This window comes from Homalodisca vitripennis, chromosome 4 (genome assembly GCF_021130785.1).
Source record: "Homalodisca vitripennis isolate AUS2020 chromosome 4, UT_GWSS_2.1, whole genome shotgun sequence".
Taxonomy (NCBI): domain Eukaryota; kingdom Metazoa; phylum Arthropoda; class Insecta; order Hemiptera; family Cicadellidae; genus Homalodisca; species Homalodisca vitripennis.
In genome coordinates, this window is record NC_060210.1 from 7,509,899 (window position 1) to 7,537,890 (window position 27,992).

General features: G+C 32.6%; 1 protein-coding gene across 1 annotated transcript; it reads right to left on the reverse strand.

Annotated features, from left to right (window-relative positions):
* Positions 1–3,787: 3,787 nt before the first annotated feature.
* LOC124358864 lies at positions 3,788–27,980 on the reverse strand. The gene is given in 12 exon segments (XM_046811098.1): positions 3,788–4,579; positions 5,709–5,954; positions 7,244–7,462; positions 8,803–9,508; positions 9,602–9,844; positions 16,443–16,654; positions 20,140–20,385; positions 22,230–22,403; positions 22,406–22,447; positions 23,853–24,378; positions 24,464–24,740; positions 27,892–27,980. Coding segments are annotated over 11 exon segments (3,027 nt in total). The 5' UTR covers positions 24,707–24,740; positions 27,892–27,980; the 3' UTR covers positions 3,788–4,409.
* Positions 27,981–27,992: the final 12 nt, after the last annotated feature.

Below are 27,992 nucleotides of genomic sequence, written 5' to 3' on the forward strand. Positions count from 1 at the left end.
ATTTCCGCTGTGAGATTTTTGTTAAGATGAACTCTTTTGGCTTAATCGTTTTAGAGTGGCGTAAGGCTTATGCATGGCTCATTACCACATTCTATTTTAAATTTTAAGTGTCTCTCGCGGATGTCACAGAACGGTTTAAAAGTAATTTATTACGTATTCACTAAGGAATATTACTTATGGGGATCGGAGGATGCCGCGCTAGAATTAGGCAAAACTCCTTAAATAGAAGTATTGATAAATAAATACAAACGCCTTTTATTGCAAGCGTTTTTCAATACAACTGCTTTCCAGAACATCTGACGTCATCTACACTATTTACATCACAGACATAAATACACAAATGTTAAAACCTAAATGAAAACTTAAAAACCAGTTTAATAACACAAATAATTACTATACAGTCATTTTTTTAAACTTACAACAAACTCCTAAATACAGGTAGAGTGTAGTTTCAGGTTTTGAGGGAGGTCACAATGCAACTTAGAGCCAAATAGGAGAAGCTTCTCCTCCAAAACTCATGCTTAGCTTTAGGAAAGTGAAGCAGGTCACCATGGCGGGTACTGTGTTGAGAGACCTACTTCAGGAAACGAAGCCTCCTTTTCAAGTACTGCGGCTCACTTAGCGCAAGCACCTTGTGAATTATTTCACCTGTCAGGATCCGACATACCACATATTTTCCATCGTGGGCTGACTGACAGCATCTCGGAAGACAGGCACATGATCGAATCGCCTCACATTGAAAATGAATCGTACATAAATACACGAATACAAATATTATTAACATTGTGATTGTGTTGCTACGATCTTACAAGAGTTGATTTTAAAAACAATTCTAAACACTAATGTACGCTTGTGATAATAAAGGCGTTTGAATTTATTGATTTATTATTAATGAGTGTCTTTAATTAGTTTTTATATGTTTATTAAATAGTAGGAACAAATTATGTAATTAGTTTTATATTAAGTTTTATGTCAATATAACTTATACTCTGGTCTCTGCTATAAAACACTACATCACTATTTAGAATATCAGTCATACATAAGATTAAAGTCTCCTCAACAAATATTGTTTTACAAAATCTCTTCTCTCTGACCTGATCTGTTAGAAGTTTAAATCAAGTTATTCCATTGCAGGGCATGGTAGGGTGCGTTGCAGATGAATTGCTGATCGATAAACGGGATGCATGTTGGCAGAAAACAGTCTGTTAGAAGTTTAAATCAAGTTATTCCCTTGCAGGGCATGGTAGGGTGCCTTGCAGATGAGTTGCTGATCGATAAACGGGATGCATGTTGGCAGAAAACAGTCTGTTAGAAGTTTAAATCAAGTTATTCCCTTGCAGGGCATGGTAGGGTGCGTTGCAGATGAATTGCTGATCGATAAACGGGATGCATGTTGGCAGAAAACAGTCTGTTAGAAGTTTAAATCAAGTTATTCCCTTGCAGGGCATGGTAGGGTGCGTTGCAGATGAGTTGCTGATCGATAAACGGGATGCATGTTGGCAGAAAACAGTCTGCTAGAAGTTTAAATCAAGTTATTCCCTTGCAGGGCATGGTAGGGTGCGTTGCAGATGAGTTGCTGATCGATAAACGAGATGCATGTTGGCAGAAAATAAGCCCACATTATGTGGTAATTGTTTCCTTCTATCAGAGTGGAATAAATGCGGGGAAAAAGCTAGATTTTTCAATGCGCTGATTTATAATGTTAGGCTATTTTTCTTTATAGTGTATTAGTCACAAAATATAATTAATTAAACTGTTTAGTATTTAAAGCTTATACCCTTGAATTTTGGCTAAAAGGCAAAATAATTATAAAAAAAATCATTAAAAATTACACTCAAATTTCAGTTAGTATTACGTTATTTTAAAAGGTAAAAAACATTATTAGAATCCTCTTTACCTTACTATAAGTCCAGGGAGCTGACTACAGTCAAATAGACGAACAGGTTTTTAGTGCTGTACATTGTTATGAGTTACAAATGTACAGCAAATATTTTGTACAGGAATAAGAGCGCTCCGGTTTCATCCAATGTAGGTATCTTATCAAAATATATATCTATTGAAGTACTGATTAGATCAACAATCATCTGTTTCAAACTGTCTTTCCGGTCATAAAACAAATATTAACTATAGGATCCAAAGAATGGAAATCCCGCAAGAATACTAAATATTATCAGATAGTGGACTTTGTTCATGCAGGTCGTATATACAGCAAATCTACACTTAAAATCTAGTTGAGACAGGTTTTTTAAATTAATTGAATTCTCAGTGGAACCCGCCATAAAATGACGGAATGCATTGTATTTTAAGATAAAGTAAAAAAAAGTAAAGAATGTCTTATTTTACCATGCGAATTTGGGCTAAGAAGCCCTCTCTAACACAACCTGGGGACCAACGAAAAAGTAGTACTAAACTAGTATAAAGTAGTACTAGTTCTGATTTAATTTTTGTACTTTTATTATTTTACTCATGTATTTTTATTTTATTTTATTCTTGATGTAAAAGCATCTCAATATTTGTGTATTTTTTGCATTATTCATATTCATATTCAAGCTTCTTTCGAATCAAATCTTGTTTTAAGCGTTCAAGAAACGTATTTTTTTTACTTTAAAAACAGTATTAAAGTATGGCCATTTTTATTAAGGCAGTCAATCTAGTTATGGGAAATATATTATAGACATAAACTTGCCAATATCTGTATTGTAAATGGTATTTGGTGGATTTGGTGTCGTTTTGTACAATTATATTGAATATTTTTAACTTAAAAATAAAAATAAAAAGTAAACAAAGGTGAACATAAAAGGTAAAGACTATTTAAATATTTCTTCAGGAACATAAAAATGTGTTGGTATTACGAGCCCCACACAAAAATAATTATTAAAAGTTAAGTCTTTTAAACTTATGTTTTAAAATATTAAATTATATAAAAGTTATTTAATATAAAAGTGTATGAAATATATAAAAAAATAAAGCACTAAAATCATTATAAGTTATTTAAATTGCAGATATGTGTCAAAATCGCATAGATGGTGGTATTTTTCACATTCTAGGCCTACGTACTCGTTGCAAGCAGCGAAGACAAAATAAGGTCCTCTGTCCTCGCTGGTTACACGCCCACATCTCACGTACACTAGGACTGCACCCAATTGTTTCCGAAAAAACTACCTAGAATCTCTCCTATTCCTATTTCCGATTCCAAAATATACATAGAGAGTGTTTGGTGTACTAGCCGAGTAAACAGCTTCCATACCCTCCTCTCATTCTTCTACACCTGAAAGGTTTATTGGAATTACATCAACTTGTCCAAGAACCTTTTTCCCCACTAGCTGCACCCTGGCGTTAGATAACTTACACTACATTTTGTGGGTGACAGTGAGGAAACACACCAAGATCCATAGTACAAATAATTTACGCACACAAACTCGTAAAAATAGGCACTACAATAAAACCTAATCGCTGAATGAAACAATATTTAGTCTACAGACCTATATCAAGTCTACAGAGATCAGATTCTGGAAATGTAACATTTCCGGCCCTGGGGAATTGTACTAGTTTCCAGTTGTCACTCCAGTTAATATATTTATATGAAGACCACTTGCGCGAGAGAAACCGATATGGTCTGATGCCTTACAGATAGGCCCTATGTCAGTAATCTTGAGCACGGTGGTGCTATAAAAAAGTGTCTCCAAAAATTCAGAAAAGGTTTAAAATTCCCTTGCCACTTTTTATACCATAAATGCAATTTTTAATAAAGGATTTATTAGAGTTTGGTGGGTGTAAAGGAAATTTATTACAAAATAATTGCTTTATTAAAAACTAATTCCATTAAAAATATTAACAATCTTAATCCTAAAACTAATTGTAGGCTGCAACATGAAGATTAAAAAAATATTTCAAAAATATGATTTCTAAAATTAAAATATGTATTTACATCTATCTGTATATTCTTTATTTTACAGTGCAAACATGGTTGATATCACGAAGTAAACCTTATCCAGTCATAACTGTAAAAATAATGCAATAATAAAATGTAATTGTATAATAACATTTCTTGATACCGTTTCTGCATACTTCTAGTTTCTCAAATCTATTCAGATAAAGTTGCATGGGGGCCGGCATCTGATATTACAAAGAGAGTTAAAATTGCCTATTAAAAGCATCTAATTACCTATTGAAATTAAATTAGTGTTATTGGTTGTTTACCAAAAAACGAATTGTAACCAATGCAAAGAGGTAAATAGTACTTATAAGATATATTTTTTGGGAAAACTTGCAAAATGGAATATTTCAACTGGCAATAGGAGCTTTCCACTTATATTTCAATTGCGCATAGTATCCTATACACCCTTCAATGTATGAAGGTCTCACGGGACCCATCCGTGAAAATCTTCGTCTTTAGCACATGTAATGGGTTACTGGTCTCGCTTCTTGAAGTCGAGCCAGACCCCACCATCTGGCGAAGGTATGAAAGAAACCTCATCAAAAGTTAGTGGCTCTTTGGTTTTCTTGTTGACGGCAAGAGAGAACCGAGAGAGTATCTTGGCCAAGCACACCTTCATCTCCACTATGGCAAACCTCATTCCTGGGAACCGCAATTACATTTAAGAGTTCAAATTGAAGACTTCACGTACACAAGGTATTTTCAAAATATTTTCAAATATAATGATCTACACCTTAGGGCAGTAAAGTATATTTATACGTAATTACCACTGTGGAAATAACAACGACTTTTATTAAAATTTTGGGTTTAGCTTCAGTTCACCTTCCTTTTATTGCAGCGTCTGGTATCTGACGCTGTCTCAGACTTGACTCATGGAGCCTGGAGTCATGGTCGGCTGAAGTGATCCAACGAAAGTCGACGACGAAGAAGTCAAAACGGTGTCTCGACAGACAGAGGTATCTCTGATGATCTCTTCAGACGAACATGACTTCAGATTTCAGGAGTCAAATCAGACAGTGTCAGATACCAGACGCTGCAATAAAAGGAATGTGAACTGAGGATGAACCCAAAATTCAATTGAATCCACCCTTCCTACCATACTACCATTCTACGTTAACTGAAGCTTATTTTCGAGATTGACCAAACCGAACAGTCGCTATTTAGAAACATTGAAGGATATGAAAAAGTATTTAAAACAATAGTTACATATCATCATTTTACTTCAATACCTCAAAGAGCATATCACAGTAGCTATTTATCGTTACAGCTTTAAATATAAATAATTTATCTAAATGAACGTAATTCACACTTTTTGTTGCGTTACTTTTGTGTTTAATCTATCCAGTAATGTGTTTTATAGACATGATGATAAAATAAATTGTTTATATATTGTTTCATTAATATGTTAAATTTCTATGGATATCTAACTAAGAAGCTCAAAGGGACTAAGAAGGATGGTAAAACCATTCTACACAAGTGGTCATACTATTCTGGATTTTAAATGATTAGCTTGTAACTTACTCTTTAGTTTTCCTGATTCACACCGCGTCGTAACAATGCTTTAACTTTGAAATATTTCGGCACAGCTGGGAAGAGCAATCATCAGGCAACTCACATTGCACTGAAGTTGGCAATAATAAATATTATCCTGTACTGTAAGCTGAAGGAGTTGAAACTGTTTCATGATTGGAAAAACATATAATTAAACTTTATGTTAGGTTTTAAAATAAATTTGAAAACGCCTTTAGTAAAGAAATAGGTCTACACTTACCAATACACATGCGTGGCCCGTCCCCAAAAGGGAAGTAGGTTGGATTGGGCTTGTAGCAGTTATCAGTAAACCTTTCAGGATTGAAATCTTCAGGATCAGGATAGTATTTGGGGTCCATTTGTATCGCTCGTACAGGGATAGCTACGATGTCTCCTTTCTCCAGGACCACATTCGTCTCTGGAATACGGTATTGAAGGGTGCATTCCCTCACACCCACAGGAATAAGAGGGTAGAGACGCATAGTTTCTACAAAAACATATCAGGTTTAAAGGCAAGTTCTAACCAGTCTTAGGTAAATAAAATGGCGGCTAATTCTAAGAGAGACCGAATATGACACAACTTTAAGAAATAGTAGATTTTATTTAAAACATTATTTTTAAACTTCTCGTAGGGTTTCAAGATTGCAGACGTTCAAAGTTTGGAATCGAACTGGTTATATCTAAGTTATAATGTATCGAAGAACAAAAGAAGAACCGTGTTTTATAATTCTAAGGTAATTTCTAATAATGTTTGTTCTTATGTGCTTTTATATCTCATTTTCACATAAACATCTTAGAAGTTCTGAGCAGTATACAACATTGCGGACATAATGATGAACATCTGTAATTTCTGCAAATTCCAGTCGGATTGATCTTAAACTTGTACTGAGAGAGTGCTTTATACGTTATTTGAATCAGTTCGTTAGCTTGTCTTGTGCAATAACAAGTTTAAAGATGTGATCTTTTGCATTTTTATCTCGGGTGTTTCACAACCTAAATTAGAACTGATGAATTGTATAAGATTTTTAAGCATTTTAAAGTAACATGTATTCCTTCTTATTTTCTTTTAACTTTTAACATTTTGAGATAGTAACCGTTTAAATTTTACAAGTATGCATTTAAATATATATATATATATATATATATACATACATATATATATATATATATATATATATATATATATATATATAAGTTAACATGTTTAAAAATATCATTTCGGATTGTTTGTGACTAAATTAAGGTTTTAAAAACAAATATATTTTCTTATAACGATAATTGTGTAATATGGCACAAGATGATGGAGTTTCTAAATATTTGAAAGTGTTAATAGTACGTTAACACGCCAACCTTGAGGTTTATTGATCTATCTTTGATAAGGATGCTAAAATACCTAGATATGTTTTTAACAAACAGTGTGTTTTAATTAACAATGCATCATCTGTTCAACGTTTTGAGATTACAGGTACATGTGAAATCTACCTCTTCTTCTAGATTAACTCCCGCCAAATTAACGATTTTCGCAACTAACAACTAATTAATGAAGGTAGCGCTGATAAAAGTCTTCCGATATTCAACATGGTTTTTCAATGATTTTCTTTAAATTATTTCAGCCCCCAACCTCCCACTTCCACTATTACCACCTTTGACCTAGTCCAGAATCTTTCTGCAACAGTTCAAAAAAAGCTTATATGAATTTTTAGAGATTTCCTATTTACGTAAATGTAACATTCCATTGTTTTACCTGAGGATATCACTAATTAATTGTAAACATACCTTGCAGGATCATGTCCATGTAATGCATGTCCTTAACTGCTTGGTAGGTCCATCCTCCATGCCGAGCAATGGCTGTATCTACCTCTTGCACAGCTCTAGCTTGTATCTCAGCGTCCTTAGCGATGTGGTACAGTGCGAAAATAAGGGTAGAAGTAACAGATTCAGACCCGCCAACAAAAAATACCGTTGTTTGAGCTGCCATACACTCATCCGTCATCACTGGAATAGAGACTAAATTATTAGTCTTCAACACCCTACAAAAGAAAAAATTTGCTCTTTGTCTGTAAAAGTTTCCAGATCACCAGAATGGCGATGAAAGGATCGACTTTGGAAATGCGAGGTGGACTGCAAAGTTCGAAGTCCACATAGGCTGCAAATAGACTTAAGTAAACATGCATGTCGAAATTGTATTTCAAATTCACTGTCAATGTTCTAAAGATTGGCTGGAATAAATGTCTGCTGGTCTATCGTTGTTTATATTTTTTAAGTAGTGAAAAGTTTATTTTTTTTTACTTAAGGGCGTTGTGAACTGCATTAAGAAAGTTTAGTTACCAATGTTGGCATATGCTAAAGCAGCTTTGAATACTGTGAATGAAACTGTCTTTGCATGGTTTTGGAGTTGTCCCTGTCAATAAAGATAATGATAGTGTCTTTTGAAATATATAAAAATTGTTAGCAAGATGTTCTGCTAGAGATGTTCTCATCAAACATCACAAAGATCGCGAGAAACTTAATATAAAACTAACAATGCCTCATAAAACAATCAGCACTTATTAGATCTTGACATTTTTCTCTGCTGGGGTTAGTCTTTTTTGCCTGCTGGTTTTAGGATTATATCACGAAGTTCCTTGTGAAAAAGTCAAAGGAAAAGTTTCTCAACAAGTGGCAAAATGTAGGTTATATTGTGAGGTGGACAAATTAAAACGGGTAAACGTAGTATTTATATTTCTAGCTTATATTTCTAATTTTTTTCTATAACCTTTTGTTTTTTAATATTAGCATAAGTTCTTGTTTTATATTTAATACATATTTTTTAATAAATTAGGGGTTTGTTATAGCTATTTATATTTGTACGCTATAGTAGTTGCTGTACAATATTTTTGTCAATTGTACTTACAAACTCAATAGGGATAATGTACTCTTATTATAACACGATTAACAGACTAAAATTGAAAACCACTATCTTAAAACTATTTTCCGAAACAGTGGGGATTTATATTCATCACAAAATAATTCTTCCCTCATCAATTACCTTTAAGGAAACCCCACAGAGTGTGTTTTTAATAATGGAAATGAGTTTAAACTATTTTGTAAATATAAATTTATTGAAATACTAAAACGATGTTTGTATTTCCTGTTGTTCTTCAACAAATTTTATTTATGGATCGAAAGAGTGTATATTCTTGTATTGTACCATCAGGTGGAACCTTCACATTTGGGCACACGTACAATGTACATAGAATAAGGTAAAGCCTTCAGTCCTTAGGTACAGAGAATAAACCAATTTACTATTACTATACTGAATAACATCGCATATTTGAGAAATTAACTATACTTACATATAGTTTCACTGTTTTCAGGGGGTGGGGAGTCCGCTTCGTTAGTTTTATTATCTTCTTCATCACCACCACTAAGGGAAGACTCCAAGTTATCACCTGACTGATCAGCGTCCTGCAGGGCCAACAGCAGTTGGAAGTAATCATTCCTCTTTATTTTATTCTTCTTGCGATATTCCTTATTTGCCTTCACGAGATTTATAAAATACTTTGTGACTTCCGGAGGATACACACTAATTCCGAGTTTCTCTGAAAGTTTTGGGAAGGAGTGGTTTAATAACATCACCATATGAGATTTCCATCCTTTTACGAAAAAGGGATTGGTACCAAATTTAAGAAATTTGGCTATCTGTGGATTGTCTTTGCTGAAGTCGAGACCAAAGGCTGTACTGGCTATTACTTCTGTAGCGAAGTCGACGCACATAGCCTTAGCGTTAATTGGTTCCCCAAAACGCGATTCCTCTATGTTCTCCAACAGGTGGTCACCAGCTGTTATAAACTGGCTGAACATGAATTTCATCTTTCCGGAAGTAAAAGTCGGGCTTAGTTTTTGCCTCAAGGCCCGCCATCCCTCCCCTTTCAAATGGAAAAGATTCCTGGAGAGCAAATCACTACTGATAGAGGGAAACCCTTGATTTTGAAAGTGGGAAAAGTCCTTCACCAGGATTTTTTGTATAAGATCCACGTCCTTCACGACTAACGCAGGGACCTACAACAGGATGAACAAAATCAATTCAACTGGGTATAATTGTTTGTGTGATAAATATTACAATACAACTTGTAAAATACAATTAATACTTACGCGGACCCTAAAATATCCGAAAAATCTTTCACCAGGGAAGCTGTCGTAGAGGATGTGAGACTGTTTTATGGCGCTCTTGGTGAAGAAGTCCCACGAACCCAGAAGGGGAACAGGTCTCAGGTAAGGGACTCCACGAGCTTTGAAATGATCATAAGTACTGGTGAAGATGTAGTAGATCAGATAAAGGAGGAGTACTACCAGAAGGAGAGAGTCCACGAACCACGATCCTGATACTGCCGCCATCTCAGGATCTCAACAGAATTTGTAAATCTGAAATAACAAGTTTGATGGGATTTAAAGGATCGGAAACGCTTATTTTAATTTGAAATATTTACATAATGCTTACATCTTAACTATAGGATCACTGTCTCAAAAATAAATATCAAATGGAAAATAGTGAAATTTACAGCATGAAGTTGAGGAGGCTGTTTCTACAAAACAAAACATCATCCTGTCTTTTTAATAATTGAAAAATGTTTTTGCAGACGAAAATTGGGCCAAAGCTCAGACAAACTATAGCAGACCCATTTTAATTTCGCGAGATAAATTTATTTTTCTCATGGAATACGTGCCAAAATGTTTGGAGTGTGAGTAGAAAACCCTAATTGGAAAATAAAGTAAAATATTTTCAATCTCTAAAAATTTGAACAGGAAATTAACAGCTCACATTTTAACAGGTTTATCATTTAAATAGTTGAATTTTCAATAATTTTTATTTAGCATTTTCCATAAACGGACACGGAGAGATACAACTTTAAATTTGAATTTTTATTCTTAGTCAATATTGTTGTAAATTAAAATAAACAGTTCTGAATATTATCAAAGCATTGGACTGAATTCTGTGGATAAAGGTATTAATTATATTTTTAATGTTCTAATTGTGATGTATAACATAGTATCACAAATCTAATGTTTTAAACCTTTCATAGGAAAAGGTTGCCGTATAGATGGGAACGGTGAAAAGGTAAAAAATCTTCACGTTGACTAAAGAGCTCGAATAAAGATTTAAAGATTAAAATGTTTATTTTTAGCTTTTCGAGTAGCCGCCATTTCGGAAGGATCAATTGTAATTTTGTGATTCATTTTTTGTGTACTTTCATTTAAGGGAACAATCAATGGTCAAACCAGTTTAGTTTAAATTGCACCTGACACACATAATTACTTTATTATAGATATCATTATAGCTGGTAATAATGTGCATATGTATGCAGGGTGTTCAGTAAACGTGTTCCAATACTTTAAGATTTTGTTCTACACAAAAAAATTAACAAAACAGTTCATATGAAGGGATGTATCAAAACCTTTAGTTCTCCGTCTCTGTCTATGTTTATTTTTTTAATTTATTAACCAGTTAAGATAAAGTTATTAAACTTGAGAATTGTGTTAACCTGTGGTAGAACTTTTTGAAAATAAAATATTAACAAAATCCTTTTACCTGTTTCAAAATGGCGTCTGTTTAATATTTTTAAAGTCGAATAACAAAAACACCGGGATAGTTATAACAAATGCACAGGATATACCAACTTAGTAATTTTGGTACCAATTCGAACGGTACCTGTCCATCGGAGCAACAAAAATATCAGTTGTTAGTTGCTCTGGCTTTTGCAAACTTATCTTTAAAGTGATCGTGCTCGCTTATCCTTTGATGGATTCTTTAAAAACGGTACCGTTGAAATTGTTAATATTTTATTTTCAAAAATGTCTACCAAAGTTTAATACAATTCTCAAGTTTTATAACTTTACCTTAAATGGTTCAAAAGATATAATTTCTTTATAAAAACACATATAGACAGATAAACGGAAAACTAAAAGTTTTAAGACATACCTCCATATAAACGCTTTTAATAATTTTTATCTGTGGAACAAATCCCAAAGTATTGGAACACTTTTACTGAACACCCTGTATGTAACTATAGACGCTTCACTTAACTATATTTCTTATCAGCTTCTTTAAATCACTGTGCATTGGGTAATAACATTTAAAAATAATTTTATTTTAATTTATTGTATTATAATCTAACGCCTACGACTCGTACGTTTTTCTTTTCTTTCCCAGAAATTAAGAACAGTTTAATACCACATTTTAAAGTTGTTGTTTCTCTGTTAGTGACATTTTAATTGATTATGCTAAAAGTTTTTAAGGAAAATCGAGCCAACTCATTTACATATTTTTTAATGCCTCCTTGAGAATTGAACTCGTAACCTGTCCGTTAGAAAGCCGCAAACTTCTCGTAGTTACGACGTGTGTTACTGTTTTGTGGCGCGATTATTGCTTATTGAACGCTTTTACGATATTTATTCCACGTCTCAATGAATAAAACTGGCTTTAATTGTATTTCATTAATTGGGAACGTAAGGTACGCCCAGTATCTTTTTTGACTTATAAGAAAACTAAAATTGTGACTGGTGAATAGGGCAACACCTTCCAAAATCATAGATCTGCGGGGTCTTCGTCCATCTGGGCAACTTTGCTATAGCATCAAGAAAGTTTTGGCTGTTAAAAAGCCCTCTTGGTTTTGCACAACTTAGTATAAAGTTTTAACTATTTATAGCGTTAAATAAATTTTTCTTAAAGATGTCATAAAAAAGGAATGCTTTACAAAAAATTCTTTAAAAAGAATTTTTTTAAAGATTTTAAATAGTTACAAACGGAATACTTAATTTCGTCTCTTTGGAAAACAAGATAAATTGTTTAAACGTAAAAGCTAAACTTAATGTGTTAAATAACCTGGATATCGATTGACTAAATCCTCGCGTGCTTATTTACAAACTTTGAAGTGCAATATCAAATGTCATAGTTTTTCTGAATCACAGGTTAAATGGCAAAGATAATCCATTAAATCTGTTTTCAGATTAGAGCTCATGTCTGCAATTAACTTGATTTGTTTGTAGAATTTATTATCCTTTTCTCTTGTAAAATTGATTGATTACAAATTACATTTCCAATTGTTATTAAGTTATATTTAAATTGGTGAGTATGCAGAAAATTTAATGTAACATATTTTATTTGACGTTACCACACTCTTGAAATTGGTTATAGGCTTCAGATTGGTCCAATCATATTAAAATATGATCTTAAATAAATAATATCAGCATTGAATTTACCGAATTTTTGTTCACAGTTAAATAATAAGTTTAATTAGGATATGATAGCAACATTTAAATATTATATTTAAAACGCATTTTAGTAAACAAATACCTTTATGAGTATGAATATCCAGAAGTATTTGAAAAGCTGCATTTATGTTAAGCTAATAAAAGGGAAATTAAAACAAATTAAATGCATATTATCACTTTCCATTTCAAAATGTCAAAATTTAAAAGTTTTCAAACTTTAATATCCCGAAAACTGTTAATCTTACTTAAAAAATTTCAAAAATGGTTATCTATTGCAAATTTAATTAAAAAAAAAAAAAAAAAAAAAAAATACCAAATTTGTTTTAAATGTTTTACTTGGAGAACGTTAACTGCCCAAAAACAACCCATACAAATTGAATCATAGTACGAACACTGATCTTATAAATATTTTGGTTACGATCTTTGGTTAGTTTGGTACGCTATTTATTCCATTATGACAGCAGCTTAAACTAAAAAAACCTATTCACATATTTAATCTTGAAAAGAAGTCACATGGAATGCTTATAACATTTCTGAAACTTTTTGTAAATGAAACAGATTTTTGTATTTTAAACGGGTTTCAAGAATTCGATTACACTTAAATTTTTAAAGATATAATTTTTTTTATTTCTGCTGTCACAAAAGTTACCATTAAGAAGAGAAGGATATTAAAAAAACGCTTATTCATGGTGTGTTTAGCTTTAACAAATTCCGAGAAATTTAAGAAATTCCGGAAGAAATACATATGTAATTGCATAATATATGTAACCCCTATTTTTAATACTGATTATGGTAAACTGTTACCTCGCTTTGTAATTCCTTATTTCTCTGGTCATTTAATACTAATAATTATATAACCTGGAACTGAATCCGTAAAGACTTACCTGATACCAAAATTCGGAATAAAACACGAATAATTCGCAAAACACTCAACGATCTACATACACTCCACAGCGATATTTTGCACTATAACATATTTGCAATAAAAAGTATATATTAATTCTATAATATTAGGAATAGGCAATTTGTTTACCCCTTACTTACTAATTTTATCGGTTTAGTTTTGATAGGCAGGCGTCTTTGTTTTCAGAGTGGCCGGTCCGCTTCTTCTCTTTGACTGAGGAAAAAGTTGGATGGCGGAGCAAACGCAGGAACAAACAAAATGTAGTCCGAGCATCATGCCTGTTTATCATGCTTCGGTTCAGCTAAGTCTGTTCAGTTGTTGATGGACATTGCTTATTGTCATATTTGTCGTTATCTATGTTTATTTTTTGCTATCAAATATAATAATCTTAATGTTATGAGCTCTTAATGAATGTATGCTGTTGTTATATCCTTGTTACTGTTTAAAACAATGTTGTATAGACTTATTTATTATGAGAATTATATTCTTAGAATATTATATCTAGATATTAGGTACTGTTTTATTTTATTCTGGTTGACTTCACAGGTGGATATTATTTTTACCGCATTGTTAAAATTATAAGAGTTCGACTAAACATTTGGTTTTTTTATAATATTGCCGTTCAACACAGGTAAGCAAAAATCCCTCCCTGAACTGCAGTTAATTTTGAATTGTATTTTATTTTAAATGAAAAATAATTATAATAGAGATTGATTACACAATACTGTATCTTTTCTTCTGCTACAACTGAATCTCATCGATATTTCACGAAATTAACTAGAGTGAAGTTTTAAAAAATTGTATTAATGAAATTACAATATTTATACGAATTAATTATATTGTATGAGTTTGAACATAGTACAAAATGCACTGTTTTTATAAAATTTGGCAAATTTATAAAAGCATCCGTCTAAAAAGGTGTTTACAAATAGAGATTAGAAACAAGAATTGTAGGGATTTATATAACGGGACATACATTATTACTGAGAACAGTTTTAAACCTATATATTAAACATTAAATTTTCAATATCATCGACCGTAAACAATCATCTTTATAGAGCTTTGCAAAACAAATGAATTGTTGTGTGTTTAGCTTTTAAATAAGGTAGAATACGGTTCTACATGGAATTCGAGGTTTTAGAAAAGTTCTCTCTCTCTCTCTCTCTCTCTCTCTCTCTCTCTCTCTCTCTCCCACCCCTCTCTCGCCATTTTTCTTCACCTTCCCAAGATCAGTTAGTTAAGCAATAAGACATGTATTTAGTTTCCCCACATGTGCATAGTTATTTATATAGTTAATAATGTCTATAGTTCGGCCACTTATGCCAGACTTAAGTTTTGAGCATCGAATTAATCGTTACTCTCATATTTACTATCAGTTTGTACATCTCCCAGTTTGCAGTTTGTTCATCCTCTCATATTTACTATCAGTTTTTACATCTCCCAGTTTGCAGTTTGTTCATCCTCTCATATTTACTATCAGTCTGTACATCTCCCAGTTTGCAGTTTGTTCATCCTCTCATATTTACTATCAGTTTGTACATCTCCCAGTTTGCAGTTTGTTCATCCTCTCATATTTACTATCAGTTTTTACATCTCCCAGTTTGCAGTTTGTTCATTCTCTCATATTTACTAACCGTTATATAAACACAAACTAATTGGAATCTCAAATTACAGTCGAGATCACAATAAACTGTTTTATTACACCTCGGCACTGCTTTATGCACTAACCATAATTTTGAGACATACCTGGCCTTTTCTACTACAATATTGTAAAGTTTCAGAGCTTTTTAATACATGGGACAAAGTAGATAAAATTGTCGTTATTATCTCGCACAGAATCGATAAATATCACTTTGATATATAATAATTACAATGTCGTGGAAGGAAAGAAGAATAAAGAAAGAAAAACGCGCCTTTATTCACATAAGCTACAAGTGATCCATTTTCTAGTGCATAATACAACAATAGTGCTTTGGATTGCCTGTTGTGGTTGACACTCTAAACGTAAGTTATACAAAATTAAGCAAATATTAATCTGAAACACGAATAATAAATATAAAAACGTTTAAAATTACACAGTAATAAATTAAATACCAACTATAGAGAATGTAATTAACGATCATATTTGGCACAGTTACAATACAACTAGGGCTTTTACAATTCTATTTGTTTAACTTAATTAAAAATATGACCTACTTAAAGCACAAAATATCTACCACTACAATAGAAACGTGATACAAAATTAAATATAAATTCTGTGTCTAAGGAAACTATCATTAATGAATGTACTTCAATTGAATTCAATTGATCAATTAATATATCATAATATATCATCTATACCCATCTTATATCATAAGCTTATATAAGAAGTGTGTCATTACATTATTCTTAAAATAATTAAACTGTAAAAAAATCCCAATATAAATCTGTAATACTTCGGCGAATGATGTTAGTCACTGCTTGTTAGTCTTGTTTTTATTGTCACAGTTATTAAATTACAACTTCTTGCACAGATACATAATGTTCTTTAAAAACTTATCAATATGGTTGAAATTTTGAGCCGAATCTAAATAATTCCGTCTCCATGAATCTACTTTAATATCAATGGACGAATCTGAAATTACAAACGAACTTAAAATTGCTAATCAATAGCAGTCCAAAATGTAATATTACACTTTTATAGTTGATTTAAATATATAATTGTATAAATTCACTGAGGAAAACTGTACGCCTATTATCCCTTTTAAGATGTAGGTTTCAGGAAAACTTATGGTTTGTTTATTTTACAAATTGGTTTGAGCATTTGAAACCAAAGATTCATCCCTGACTCTCTTTGACTTTGTGAGATGAAACATTGTAGGATTTCTGACCTCGTTTCTTGAAGTTAAGCCAGATACCTCCTACTGGAACAGGCGTGAAAGAACCCTTGTCAAAAGTTAGCGGCTCTTGGGTTTTCTCGTTGACGGTTAGAGAGAACCGAGTGAGTATCTTGGACAAACACACTTTCATCTCCAATATGGCAAACCTCATTCCTATAACACGCTTTTAAATTTTAGAAGCCAAGTTTATAAGGAACCCCTCTGCACACATTATTATATTTAAAATTGGTTTAACCTGTGATAACATACTCAGGGGTGCACCGTCGGGGGGGGGGGGAGACGAACGGGACCTGCCCCCTTCCTCCCAAGAGCATATTATTTACAAAATAATCAATCTCCTAATAATATATTTTCGTCTAAAATAACATTTATGTTGGTGAAATGAATCAAAATGTATAAATTAAAACGTAATAACTATTTTAATTTACGGAAAAAAGGCAGTGCTCATATAATAATTAAGGATTGTTCAAAAACGCTAAATTTTCACCGGCATGCAGCATAGTAAATGTGAGGTTAGTTCTTACTACTTCTTATGGCTTCTATCCGAACCCGGTACTTTTAATATACAAGTACAACGTGTACTCGTACGTTTTCGGAATACTTTTACAGAGTACTCTTAAAACGATACAGGTACATGTTCCAGTTACTGTTACTGCAAAACGAGTTCGGGTGCTTTCTACCAGGAACTGTGGTAAAAGTGTAAAGTGTTTGTTCGTAAAAGTACCTGAAACAGGTACAAAATAACCTGTACCTTATACTTTCGGTTTGTGGTCATCTCGGGACAGACTCAAAGCTGTTTGTTTGAAAAGTGCCGAAACCGGTAATTTTTCGTTGCTATCAATTTAAAACTACAAGTTATTTTAATTAAAAAGTTTTATATGCACAAACGTAGAAAAGCAAAATTTTAATATAACTCCCGATGTTCTAGCTATATTAATTAGTTTGTGGTCTACTTTCAAACTCGGCTATTTATAATTTCTGTTCCGAGATTAGACAACTAGATTTAGCTTTGTTCCTAATTTGTGATTTTAAAATTGTGTTAATGTTATGATTGCATTTGTTTTAGTTAGAAACACTTCATAAGAACTGGAGAATTTGTTGGAAAAGAATTTAATTATGCCTGTATAAACTTCCTGGTGATGGTGGTGAGAGGTTTAACTGTAAATTTTATACTCTCTAACCTGATCTTTGTCCTCCTTTTATTATTTTAGAAGTATTACAAAATCACGATATCGGAACTTAATATTTACAAAAATTAGTGGGAGGGGAGTTTTCGATACCCCGAATCTCCGGTATTTCGGACACCTCCCAGACAAGACTTCTGGGTGCACCACTGTAAAATACTTTGCCAGAATATATAATTACAACTGCAAGCGTTCAGATAATATTTAACAATGAATCATATTAACTTTTATGACACGGGTTACTAAGGTGTTACTATACACTTTTCAACAATTTAAACAGCTGGCATTTTGAAATATTGCAATATATTGTAAATCACACAAAAAGAACAATACTTTCCTATACTATCGAGTTTCTAGTTGTAATTATGTTTTCTCTGTACTTGGTCATTTTATTCGAATGTAACACAAATGACTCACTTGTTCGTCAAAATGTGCTATTAGAAAATGAACAGGTTTGTTTTATGTAGGCTACGAATTATAAGGTTTATAATGTAACCTCATGTTGCTGAATTGTTTTCTGTAACTTTCAAATACACCATAAAACCATTGATTTCGTTTAATAATTTCGTAGGTCGATAATATATGCAAATCGTACTAGGACATTGAAAATCCTTAATTTACCGTAATTTTGAGTATGGATTTGATTGAATAATTCATACTCAAAACCTTACAAACGCTTTCGAGATTGGTATAATTATAAGTCACTATATACTGGAAACGTAGCTAAAGACATAAAATGAAAAACTACATTGACCTGTGATATAAATAACTTTATGTCATAAAAAGCAACCACAATAACAAAGTTAAACTTGCAATAATAAAAAACCTACACTTTAAAGTAAATTGAATATATAGTAAATGTGACCCAAATATTAAAAAAATACGTCCGAGGTAAAAATAATCGAGGAATGTGTATCAAGTCCTCCAACGTTATCTCAGTAGAATATTCTATGTATGTCTACTCTTCTATTGGACGTCTCTTACAAGACGTTTGAGTTATAAGTGATTAGCACACATAAGTATTGAGTCAAGAATCTTTGAAAACGAATAACTACTTATTTGAAAGGGGTAAAATATGTTGTCTCGAGGAGTTCCTGTTTTCCTGTCTTTCCACTCTGTGCCATTATTATATTTTAGATATAGGTATATAAAATATTATATATTATATATTATAATATATATATTATATATTTATTATATATATGTTATTAACTCCACTTATAGGGTTTATCTATTTATATTAATGTAATGAAAATAACTAAAACCCTTTAATAAAACCTCCATCAGTCACCAAACAAGAAATAATACATTTAAACTTATTGAAAACAAAGTCAACCAAAATGATGACAAACAGGAATTATACAAACAATCTGGAGTATACAAAATTAACTGTAGTGACTGTGAAAGCTATTATATTGGGCAAACTGGAAGAAATTTTAATAAAAGGTTTAAAGAACACATACAAGCTTTAAAAACAAATAACATGTCTACAATAAAATCAAATTTTGCTGAACACCTATTGGAGACTGACCATAACTACACAAATATTGAAAAGAACATGGAAATTTTAGATATCGAAAGGAAAGGAGAGAAGTTAAACACAAAAGAAGAATTACACATTTATCTAAATTATAATAAAGATCCTCATAACATTTTAAATAGTAATCTGAAAAATAAGACAAATCCAATTTTTGAAAAAATTAAAATATTAAATACAGATTACTAATAAGAAAATTACAACTGTGTCATTTAAATTTAACATATGTTTAAAAGGTCCACATGTGTATATCTCATTGTTTATTATTTATCTAATTATTTAGAGGTTAATGTACACTGAAGATGGTTAAAAACCGAAACACGTGTATGTAATAAAAAGTTTTAATTTAAAGGGTTTTAGTTATTTTCATTACATTATTATATATAATATAAATATATATTATATATTTATATATTATAATATATATTATATAATATTATATATTATATATTTATATTTTGAGGTTGAGTGGTAGAGAGGGCTAAATAGCCCTAACTCCGCCTCTTGAATAAAGGCATATTTCATTTCATTTCATTTCATTTCATTTCATTTCATTTCATTTCATTCATTTCATTTCATTTCATTTCATTTCATTCATTTCATTTCATAAAACAATATTCCTTCTACTTAAATTGTGTTGTACTTGTCTATACAAGTACAGCCCTGTACTATAGGGCGTTTCCCTATATAGCAGAAATTATGTTCTTCACAAGATTTGCATATAATAACTGTTATAAAAATTCATTCTTTAAAATATGTATACTTTATATTTTGGCTAACCTGACAATTTTGGTTACTCATTGGAAAGTAGTTAATGCACTATTCATACAAAATATCGGTAGTGGACTCAGTAACCTTGTTTACTGATTTTGAAAAAATTAACAAGCACCTTTAGGAAAGAAATGGTCTATACTTACCAATACACATGCGTGGGCCGTCCCCAAAAGGCAAGTATGTGGGGTTGGGCTTGTGGAAGTTATCATTAAATCTGTCAGGGTTGAAAATTTCGGGATTAGGATGATATTTGGGGTCCATGTGTATCCCTCTGACAGGAATAGCGACGACGTTTCCTTTCTCCAGAACCACGGCCGTCTCTGGGATTCGGTATCGGATGGTGCATTCCCTCAGACTTACAGGGATAAGAGGGTAAAGACGCAAAGTTTCTAAAAAGGAAAACAGATTGCCTTAAATTAAATTCCAGCACAAAGGTGGAATTATAATTTAATGTTGATCTCAAAAAAAGTAATGCTGTAATATATTGATCTTGAAATGTATAATTTTCTTCAAATGAACGTATACGTATAAACTAACAAAAATCGGTTTATATTATAATTGCTCTTATTTACTTAAACTTACTCATTGGTTACATTTGATATATATTAAAAAAAAATTTTATTATTGCAATTAATTAATCTGTTAATGTAGTACGTATAGAACATAAGTTTTTCTTAGTTTTTCTACGACTTAAAGGTATTATGTTGGTAAAAATATTCATAGCCATAAGAAAGAGAAAAACTATAACATTCACAATTTCGCTATCAAAATAATATGTTGATCAATATGTTGATCACGCCATTCGAAATATTCATCTACGTGTTAGTTAGGTGCTAATCTTTAGTTAAGTATAAATAGATAAAAAGTCAATGAATGAGTTTAATTAAAGACATATTATGCAATTAAACATCATAAATTAGTTACTAGCCAGTAGTTTAAAATCTTAATAATTGAAGTGTTTGCTCCCGTTAAGAAATATTGCATTTATAGGTTTTCTAAACATTTTCTAAAAAATGTGAAAAAAATTTTGAATGCATTAAATACATTATATATCTATATACAAAACTTACCTGTCTATTTATAAATTATCCAATAATTTACTTAACTCGATTTTAAAGTCCATAAAATAACTATTTTACACCTCAGCTCCCTACCTTGTCAGTTCTTGGCCTTGGGAACGTTTATATTCTAGGACTTCCAGTATCTGGCAGGCCCCCATGGTGTAAGGAGACACCTCCTTACACCATGGCAGGCCTCGGCCTTCGGCGGCTCCACAATTTTTTAAGGTCCTGGACTTTGGGAATTTCAAACCTTTGGGATCTCCCTGTCTCCGGCAAGACCCGGTCTCCTGCAGCTCCAGGTCTCTATCAGGCCTCTTCCTCCAGCAGATCCTGGCCTTTGAGAGATTTCTCTATAATCTCTCGGCTTTTGGATAGTTCCGAACTTCAGCATTCGCATGCCTCTAGAAGGTCTCGGTCTCTAGCAGCTCCCCATTTTTGGCGTTCCTGGGTTTTGGAAATTATCAGCCTCTAGGATCTCTCGGCCCCTGGAAATTCCCACCTATTGCATGTATTAGCTCTAGTAACCCCTGTCCTCTAGATGATCTCCACCTCTGACAACCTCGACTTTTGCGAGTTCTCAATATCTAGGATATCCCGGCCTCAAGCAAGGCCTTGCTTTTGGTAGTCCCAGATATCTGGGAATGCTTGGCCTCTAACTCGCTGCCTCTAGCCTGGGCTGGATTTACATATGGGCTGAATTGGCTATAGCCTAGGGCAGCAGAATACAGAAGGCGACAGATTTTGGTAAAAAATTAAAAAATCATTTATTTAAAAATATGTAAAAAAAAATTGCCTGCCATAAATTTGTAAACATAACAATTTATAAATTGTAATTGTTTAAACAATCATTCGCTTAATATATTCTATTGATATTTTTATTATATATATATATATATATATATATATATATATATATATATATATTGTATTTATAAATGTATCGTAATTCCTAAATATATCTTCTTTAATTTGATTGTCCTTAATCCAAAAGAAATTTTTCTACTTTCTTTTCAAGATTTCTTAGTAATTTTCCAGTTGATAAATGTTGTGACATCTCATATTTTATGGTTCTCTCTCTCTCTCTCTCTCTCTCTCTCTCTCTCTCTCTCTCTCTCTCTCTCTCTCTCTCTCTCTCTCTCTCTCTAAGTTTAATATATAACTTTTTTATATACCTTGCAGGATCATGTCTAAATAATGCATGTCCTTGACAGCTTGGTAGGTCCATTTACCATGTCGAGCAATGACTGTATCTACCTCTTGCGCAGCCTTAACTTGTACCTCCGAGTCCTTAGCTATATGATATAGAGCGAAAATTAGGGCAGAAGTAACAGATTCGGAGCCGGCTACAAAAACACCATTACTTGTGTCACCAGAGATTCATCCGTCATTACTGAAACAGAACCATACATTTATATATTTTTACTGAAACAGAACCATACATTTATATATTTTTACTGAAACAGAACCATACATTTATATACTTTTACTGAAACAGAACCATACATTTATATACTTTTACTGAAACAGAACCATACATTTATATACTTTTACTGAAACAGAACCATACATTTATATACTTTTACTGAAACAGAACCATACATTTATATACTTTTACTGAAACAGAACCATACATTTATATACTTTTACTGAAACAGAACCATACATTTATATACTTTTACTGAAAAAGAACTCATTGCAACATTTATTTTTATACAGTTTCACATAAATCTGGAGGTAAAAGGATGGAATTGAGTGTTGAAAGTTGGATAAAAAGAGTATTGATAAATTAAACCGAGAATCCACTTGAAATTGATGCCCTTAATGTTTGTTTGGGCTATTCTTTTAAGGTTGCAATTGAGTATTGAAAATTGCATAACAAGAATCTATCGATAACTAATAAATTCACTTCCCTGATTTTTTATTGGGCTATTTGTTAACAAGACATTCTTAAGAAGTAGTAAATAAATGACCATATTAAACTTTATTTACTTTTTCTTTCTCTACTCAGCGCTAAAGCTCGGTGCCTTAAATGATGCCCCAGTAATTATTCCATACGTTTGCGGTACCTTCCATTTTTGTATCTGATAAAAAGGTGAATATTTTTTACAAATAATAGGTGAATTATCAATTCAGCAATGCCTTTTAATAATTAGTTATTGTTTCAGTGAAACATAATTTTATTAGTGAACAATACACGTTTCTGATGACGCGGCGGCTAGACAATAAGTTGAAAATTCCAAAAGAAGTCACAGCCAATCTTTTTTAAGTTTGATGTAGAATCTGAAAATACATGATACAACAATTAAATAACGTACCTTAAAATAATAATACTAGAGCGCTGAGGTTAATGGATAGTATTTTTTAAAAGCACTTTATTGAACACAACAAACCATATAGAAGGAGTTGGTAGCGGAAAAAAATAAAATGTTGTAAACGTATAGAGTGCATTATCTCAAAGTTGACTAAACTATCTATTTTGGGGTTTCTAGTATTTAATTTTAAGTAGTTCTTTAATTTCAAATTTTTTTAATTAATTGACAAAACTTCTGGTTAAAAAGTATTTTATTCATTTGAAATATTATATTTATATGAAAATATCCATACTTACACTTAGTCTTAGTGATCTTTCCGGTATTTTCAGGAATATAATCCACGTGTTAGATTTTATTATCTTCATCGTCAACACCATAAAGGGAAGACTCGAAGTTCTGTCCATTTTGCTCAGCGTCCTGCAGGGCCAACAGCAGTTGGAAGTAATCATTCCGCTTGATGTTATTTTTCTTACGGTATTCTTTATTGGCCTTTACGAGATTTACAAAATATTCCGTGATTCCTGGAGGGTGCATACTCATTTCCAAGCATATCCGGAAGATTCGGAAAGGAAAGCTTCAGAAGCGCTATAAGCTGCATTTTCCATCCCTTTATATAAGGGTTAGATCCATATTTAATAAAATCGGCTGTCTGAGGACTCTCTTTGTTGTATTCGTGTCCGAAGACTATGCTGGCTATGACTTCTGCTCCGTAATCGACACATACAGCCTTAGCATCAACTGGTCTCGCCGAAAGTGATTTCTCTATGTTGTCCAACATGTGATCTCCGACTGTTACGAACTGGCTGAATATAAATTTCATTTTCCCGGAAGTAAAGGTTGGACTCAGTTTGATCCTCATAGCCCTCCATATCTCGCCCTTCAAATTGAACAGATTCTTTGTCAATATATCCCTGTCTATAGAGGGAAAGCCTTGATCTTGGAAGTGGGAAAAGTCTTTCACCAGGATCTTTTGTATAAGATCCAAATCCTTCACGACAAGCGTAGGAACCTACAAAAAGATGAACAAGATTATTTGAACCAACTACAAAGCCAAGTGAGAACTATCCCAAAGCAATAGAAAACGGAATACTTACGCGAACCCTAAAATATCCGAAATATCGTTCACCAGGGAAGTTGTCGTAGAGGATAAGAGACTGTTCCATGGCACTCTTGGTGAAGATGTCCCAGGTACCCAGAAGAGGGACAGGTCTCAGGTAGGGAACTCCCCGAGCTTTGAAGTGACCATAAGTGCTGCTGAAGATGCGGTAGAACAGATAAAGGAGGAGTACTACGAGAAGGAGAGAGTCTACAAGCCAAGATCCTGATACTGCCGCCATGTCTGAACCTCGATAGTACCTTTATAAATTATAACTGAAACAACGATGAAAATGTTAAAGTTCATACAAATTTTAAATATTTGCACCTCATTATTTGAATCATTGTCTCAAAAAGAAACTTGAAGTGGCAAAACAGTCAAACTTTTAATAATGGGCTGTAGACTATTTCGTCAATTTACATTTTCTATTTCAGGTACATGACATTTTTGATTCCAGCGCACACTGTGTTGAAAGGGTCTAATTAATTAACTTATATGTTTAATAATTAGAAAAGTATTTCTCATGATCTGAGTAGCTTTAAGAGTAGCCATTTGCAGAAACTAAAGGCAACGTTCAAAAGTCTATACGTAGAACCTAACATAAAGCGTGTTTTAAACTTTTAAACGGTGAAAACATATAAAAAGTTTTAAGAGGTTTTTACATTAGGATAATGAAGTAATTTTTTATCTAGTTATCTTACTATAATATTGAACTTACTCAGGAATATTTAATTTGACGTCTACATGTTGATATACCAAATGGTGATCGTGTGAATATTGAAATTTAATATTTTATTTGATTATGAAACAGCCCAATTCTTTACCGCACTACTTTATAAAGCGTGGACTTATTATGTAAAAGAACAGATTCCAAAGGTTGGGGAAAATACAAGCCCACTCAAAATTATTTGATTGGACTGATATAAGTAGAGTAGAAAAACTTACTTTGATGAAAGTGTGGTTCTCCTTAAAATCCCTGAGACTTCTGGAAGTGTTTGAAAAAATGTGACGCCTTTGGCAATAATACCTGTATAACTCTTGATATTCTGATCAAATATATCACTCTCTTAAGATAGAAGGAAAGCCTTGACCTTGTAAATTGGAAAAGACTTTCATCAGAAATTTAGTATAAGACCCACACCCATCTTTCAAAGTGAGCATTTTTAATAAGGAATAATGGAGAAACTGAAAGAGACATAATTTAAACTTATAAACATGTCAACTATATGTGTAATATTAACAATGTATTAAGTTTCAAGCTCAACACGTAACAATTATTTAAGGCCAATATCTATTTTTCCAACTACACCAAAAGTTTTACAAAAACAGTAGTTCATTATTGCGCATTATTGTACTTCACATTTATTCGCGATGATAGTCAGTTAAAACCGAACATCCTGTGTGAAGCCATTCATCAAATCAATTCTGATTTACTCAGAGTTAGTTTTTGACCAGTGAATGACTTAATCCCAACAAAGACAAGTGCACAGTTCTACTTGTATATGGTGTCCCTCATTCCATTTTCAGACTCTGGATGAGGTCATGTAATCTATGCCATACATCGTGCTTTAGAAAGACTGAAGGGACTGACATAGTAGACATGTAATTCCAGAGCCGTATAGCTGAAGGTCAGGTATTGTCAGTTGTTTGTTTTAATCACGTTTAGTAATATTTTAATTGTTAATTTAATTAAGCGTATTAAGTTTAATCAATGAGCGAGTGAGAGGGATAAACTGTTGTCCCTTAAATACCAATTGTAAATGTATCACGGCCGTACCACCCTGTGCCTGCGCCGCTTGGCTGGCCAGTGGGGCTGCATCTCTTGTCCCGGTATGGTCGATGTCACTCTCGACACGATCTGCCTCTCCTCTATATTACATCTGTGTGTCTGCTGCACATATTTACTTCTTCTCTGTTAATTATTCCATCTCACCCTCTCTAGCTCACCATTCTCCTTTATATCTTCCTATTTCCCCCCTTGTTCACCCTTTATGTGCCTCGTTGTACGTGCTAAATTATATGTTCTCCCGCGAACTACCCATAGACCTCTGTAGTCACCCCTGGAACTCTCTCTGGTCTCGTAACCCTCTTTTACGCCTGGTCCAGGAACTTTTGTGGTGGTTCTCGGGAAAGACAACTTCTCTTGGTGAGTGAGTGACTTCATTAGCACGTTCCATGAAACTTGCTATCCTTAAATTGCCTTCTTTCATTTCTTCGGAAGTTGGAGACCCCGATGGATCCTCCAAACGTCTTTAAGGTAATTATTTTCAAATAACTGATTGGTTTATTTTTATTTCCTTTCTCTACAGGACATCAGTGTTTTACTATTGCCAGTTATTACAATTATTAACTGTATAATAATTTCAAAATTATGCTTTTAAAAGCAAGTCAATAGTGATTTCATCGTAAGACCTAAACCTAAATTAGCTGCATTTTGACAAAAGGAGGCTTCCCAGAACTGTGTATATATACATATTTTCTTAATTTGGAAAGAGGTAAAATTAGCTATGGAAAAAATACTAACATGGAAGTGTAAAGTAAATTACGATTATAATAAATATATATGTTGTAACACATATTATGATTCTATCAACAAGGCAAACTCAACATTGGCGTCGGATATATAATTCTCTCGAACTTGCAGTTCTCATACAGGTGCAAAGCCTACGAAATTGCGTGAGAAGCCGCGGTTAACTGTTATTGTATTTATTATACATTTCAAATGTCATTGTTTGTTTTTTTTCACGCGTAAACTATTTAACCGATCATACTTAAATTGTATATAAACATATTTAGGATTCCTTGCATGAATATAGGTCTATTTTTATTTCGAAACTCCCTATAGGCTACGTACTGCTAGTCTCTAAAGTACAGAAAATTCCCATCTGTGTCTGTAAAGTTGCAATTGAAAGCATATTTTTATATAATTCCTAGTCTTTACTATAAACTTTTTTATTGTTGCAAAAAGCGTAGTTGAAATACCTCTATACAACATTTATTCAAGTAATATAACGTTATTTTTGAAACTTTAATACCTTCTCTTCTCGGGATTGAGTGTCTCTCCGTAGGTCATATCAAGAATAAAATAAATAAGGGAGAAAAAATTCTGATTTGAAATGTCACTTGCAATTTTAGCGAAGCCTGTTACGAGACACGAGGTGTAGCTTATTTATTTCTACCTTGTAATTATAAGCCTATATTACTTATCTTATACAATAATAATGTATGTATAGACCATATAGTCAATATAAGGAGCTACAGGACAAATATATCACATTTTATCATTCGTTATAACCACCTAGCGCTACTCTAATAGCAAGTGAACTTTTTGATCAAAATAACAGAGGATAATTATGTGAGTATATGTACACACACTTGAAATCATTTTCAAATCCGAATAAACAAAAACAATGAAGGCTGACTTACCATAGGATACCAGCCGAACTGCTCCTGACTCTATCTCGAGGGGAATGATCGGCGAGGTCAAATCTATTTGCTCTTGACGACAAGTAGCCTAATTCACTTAT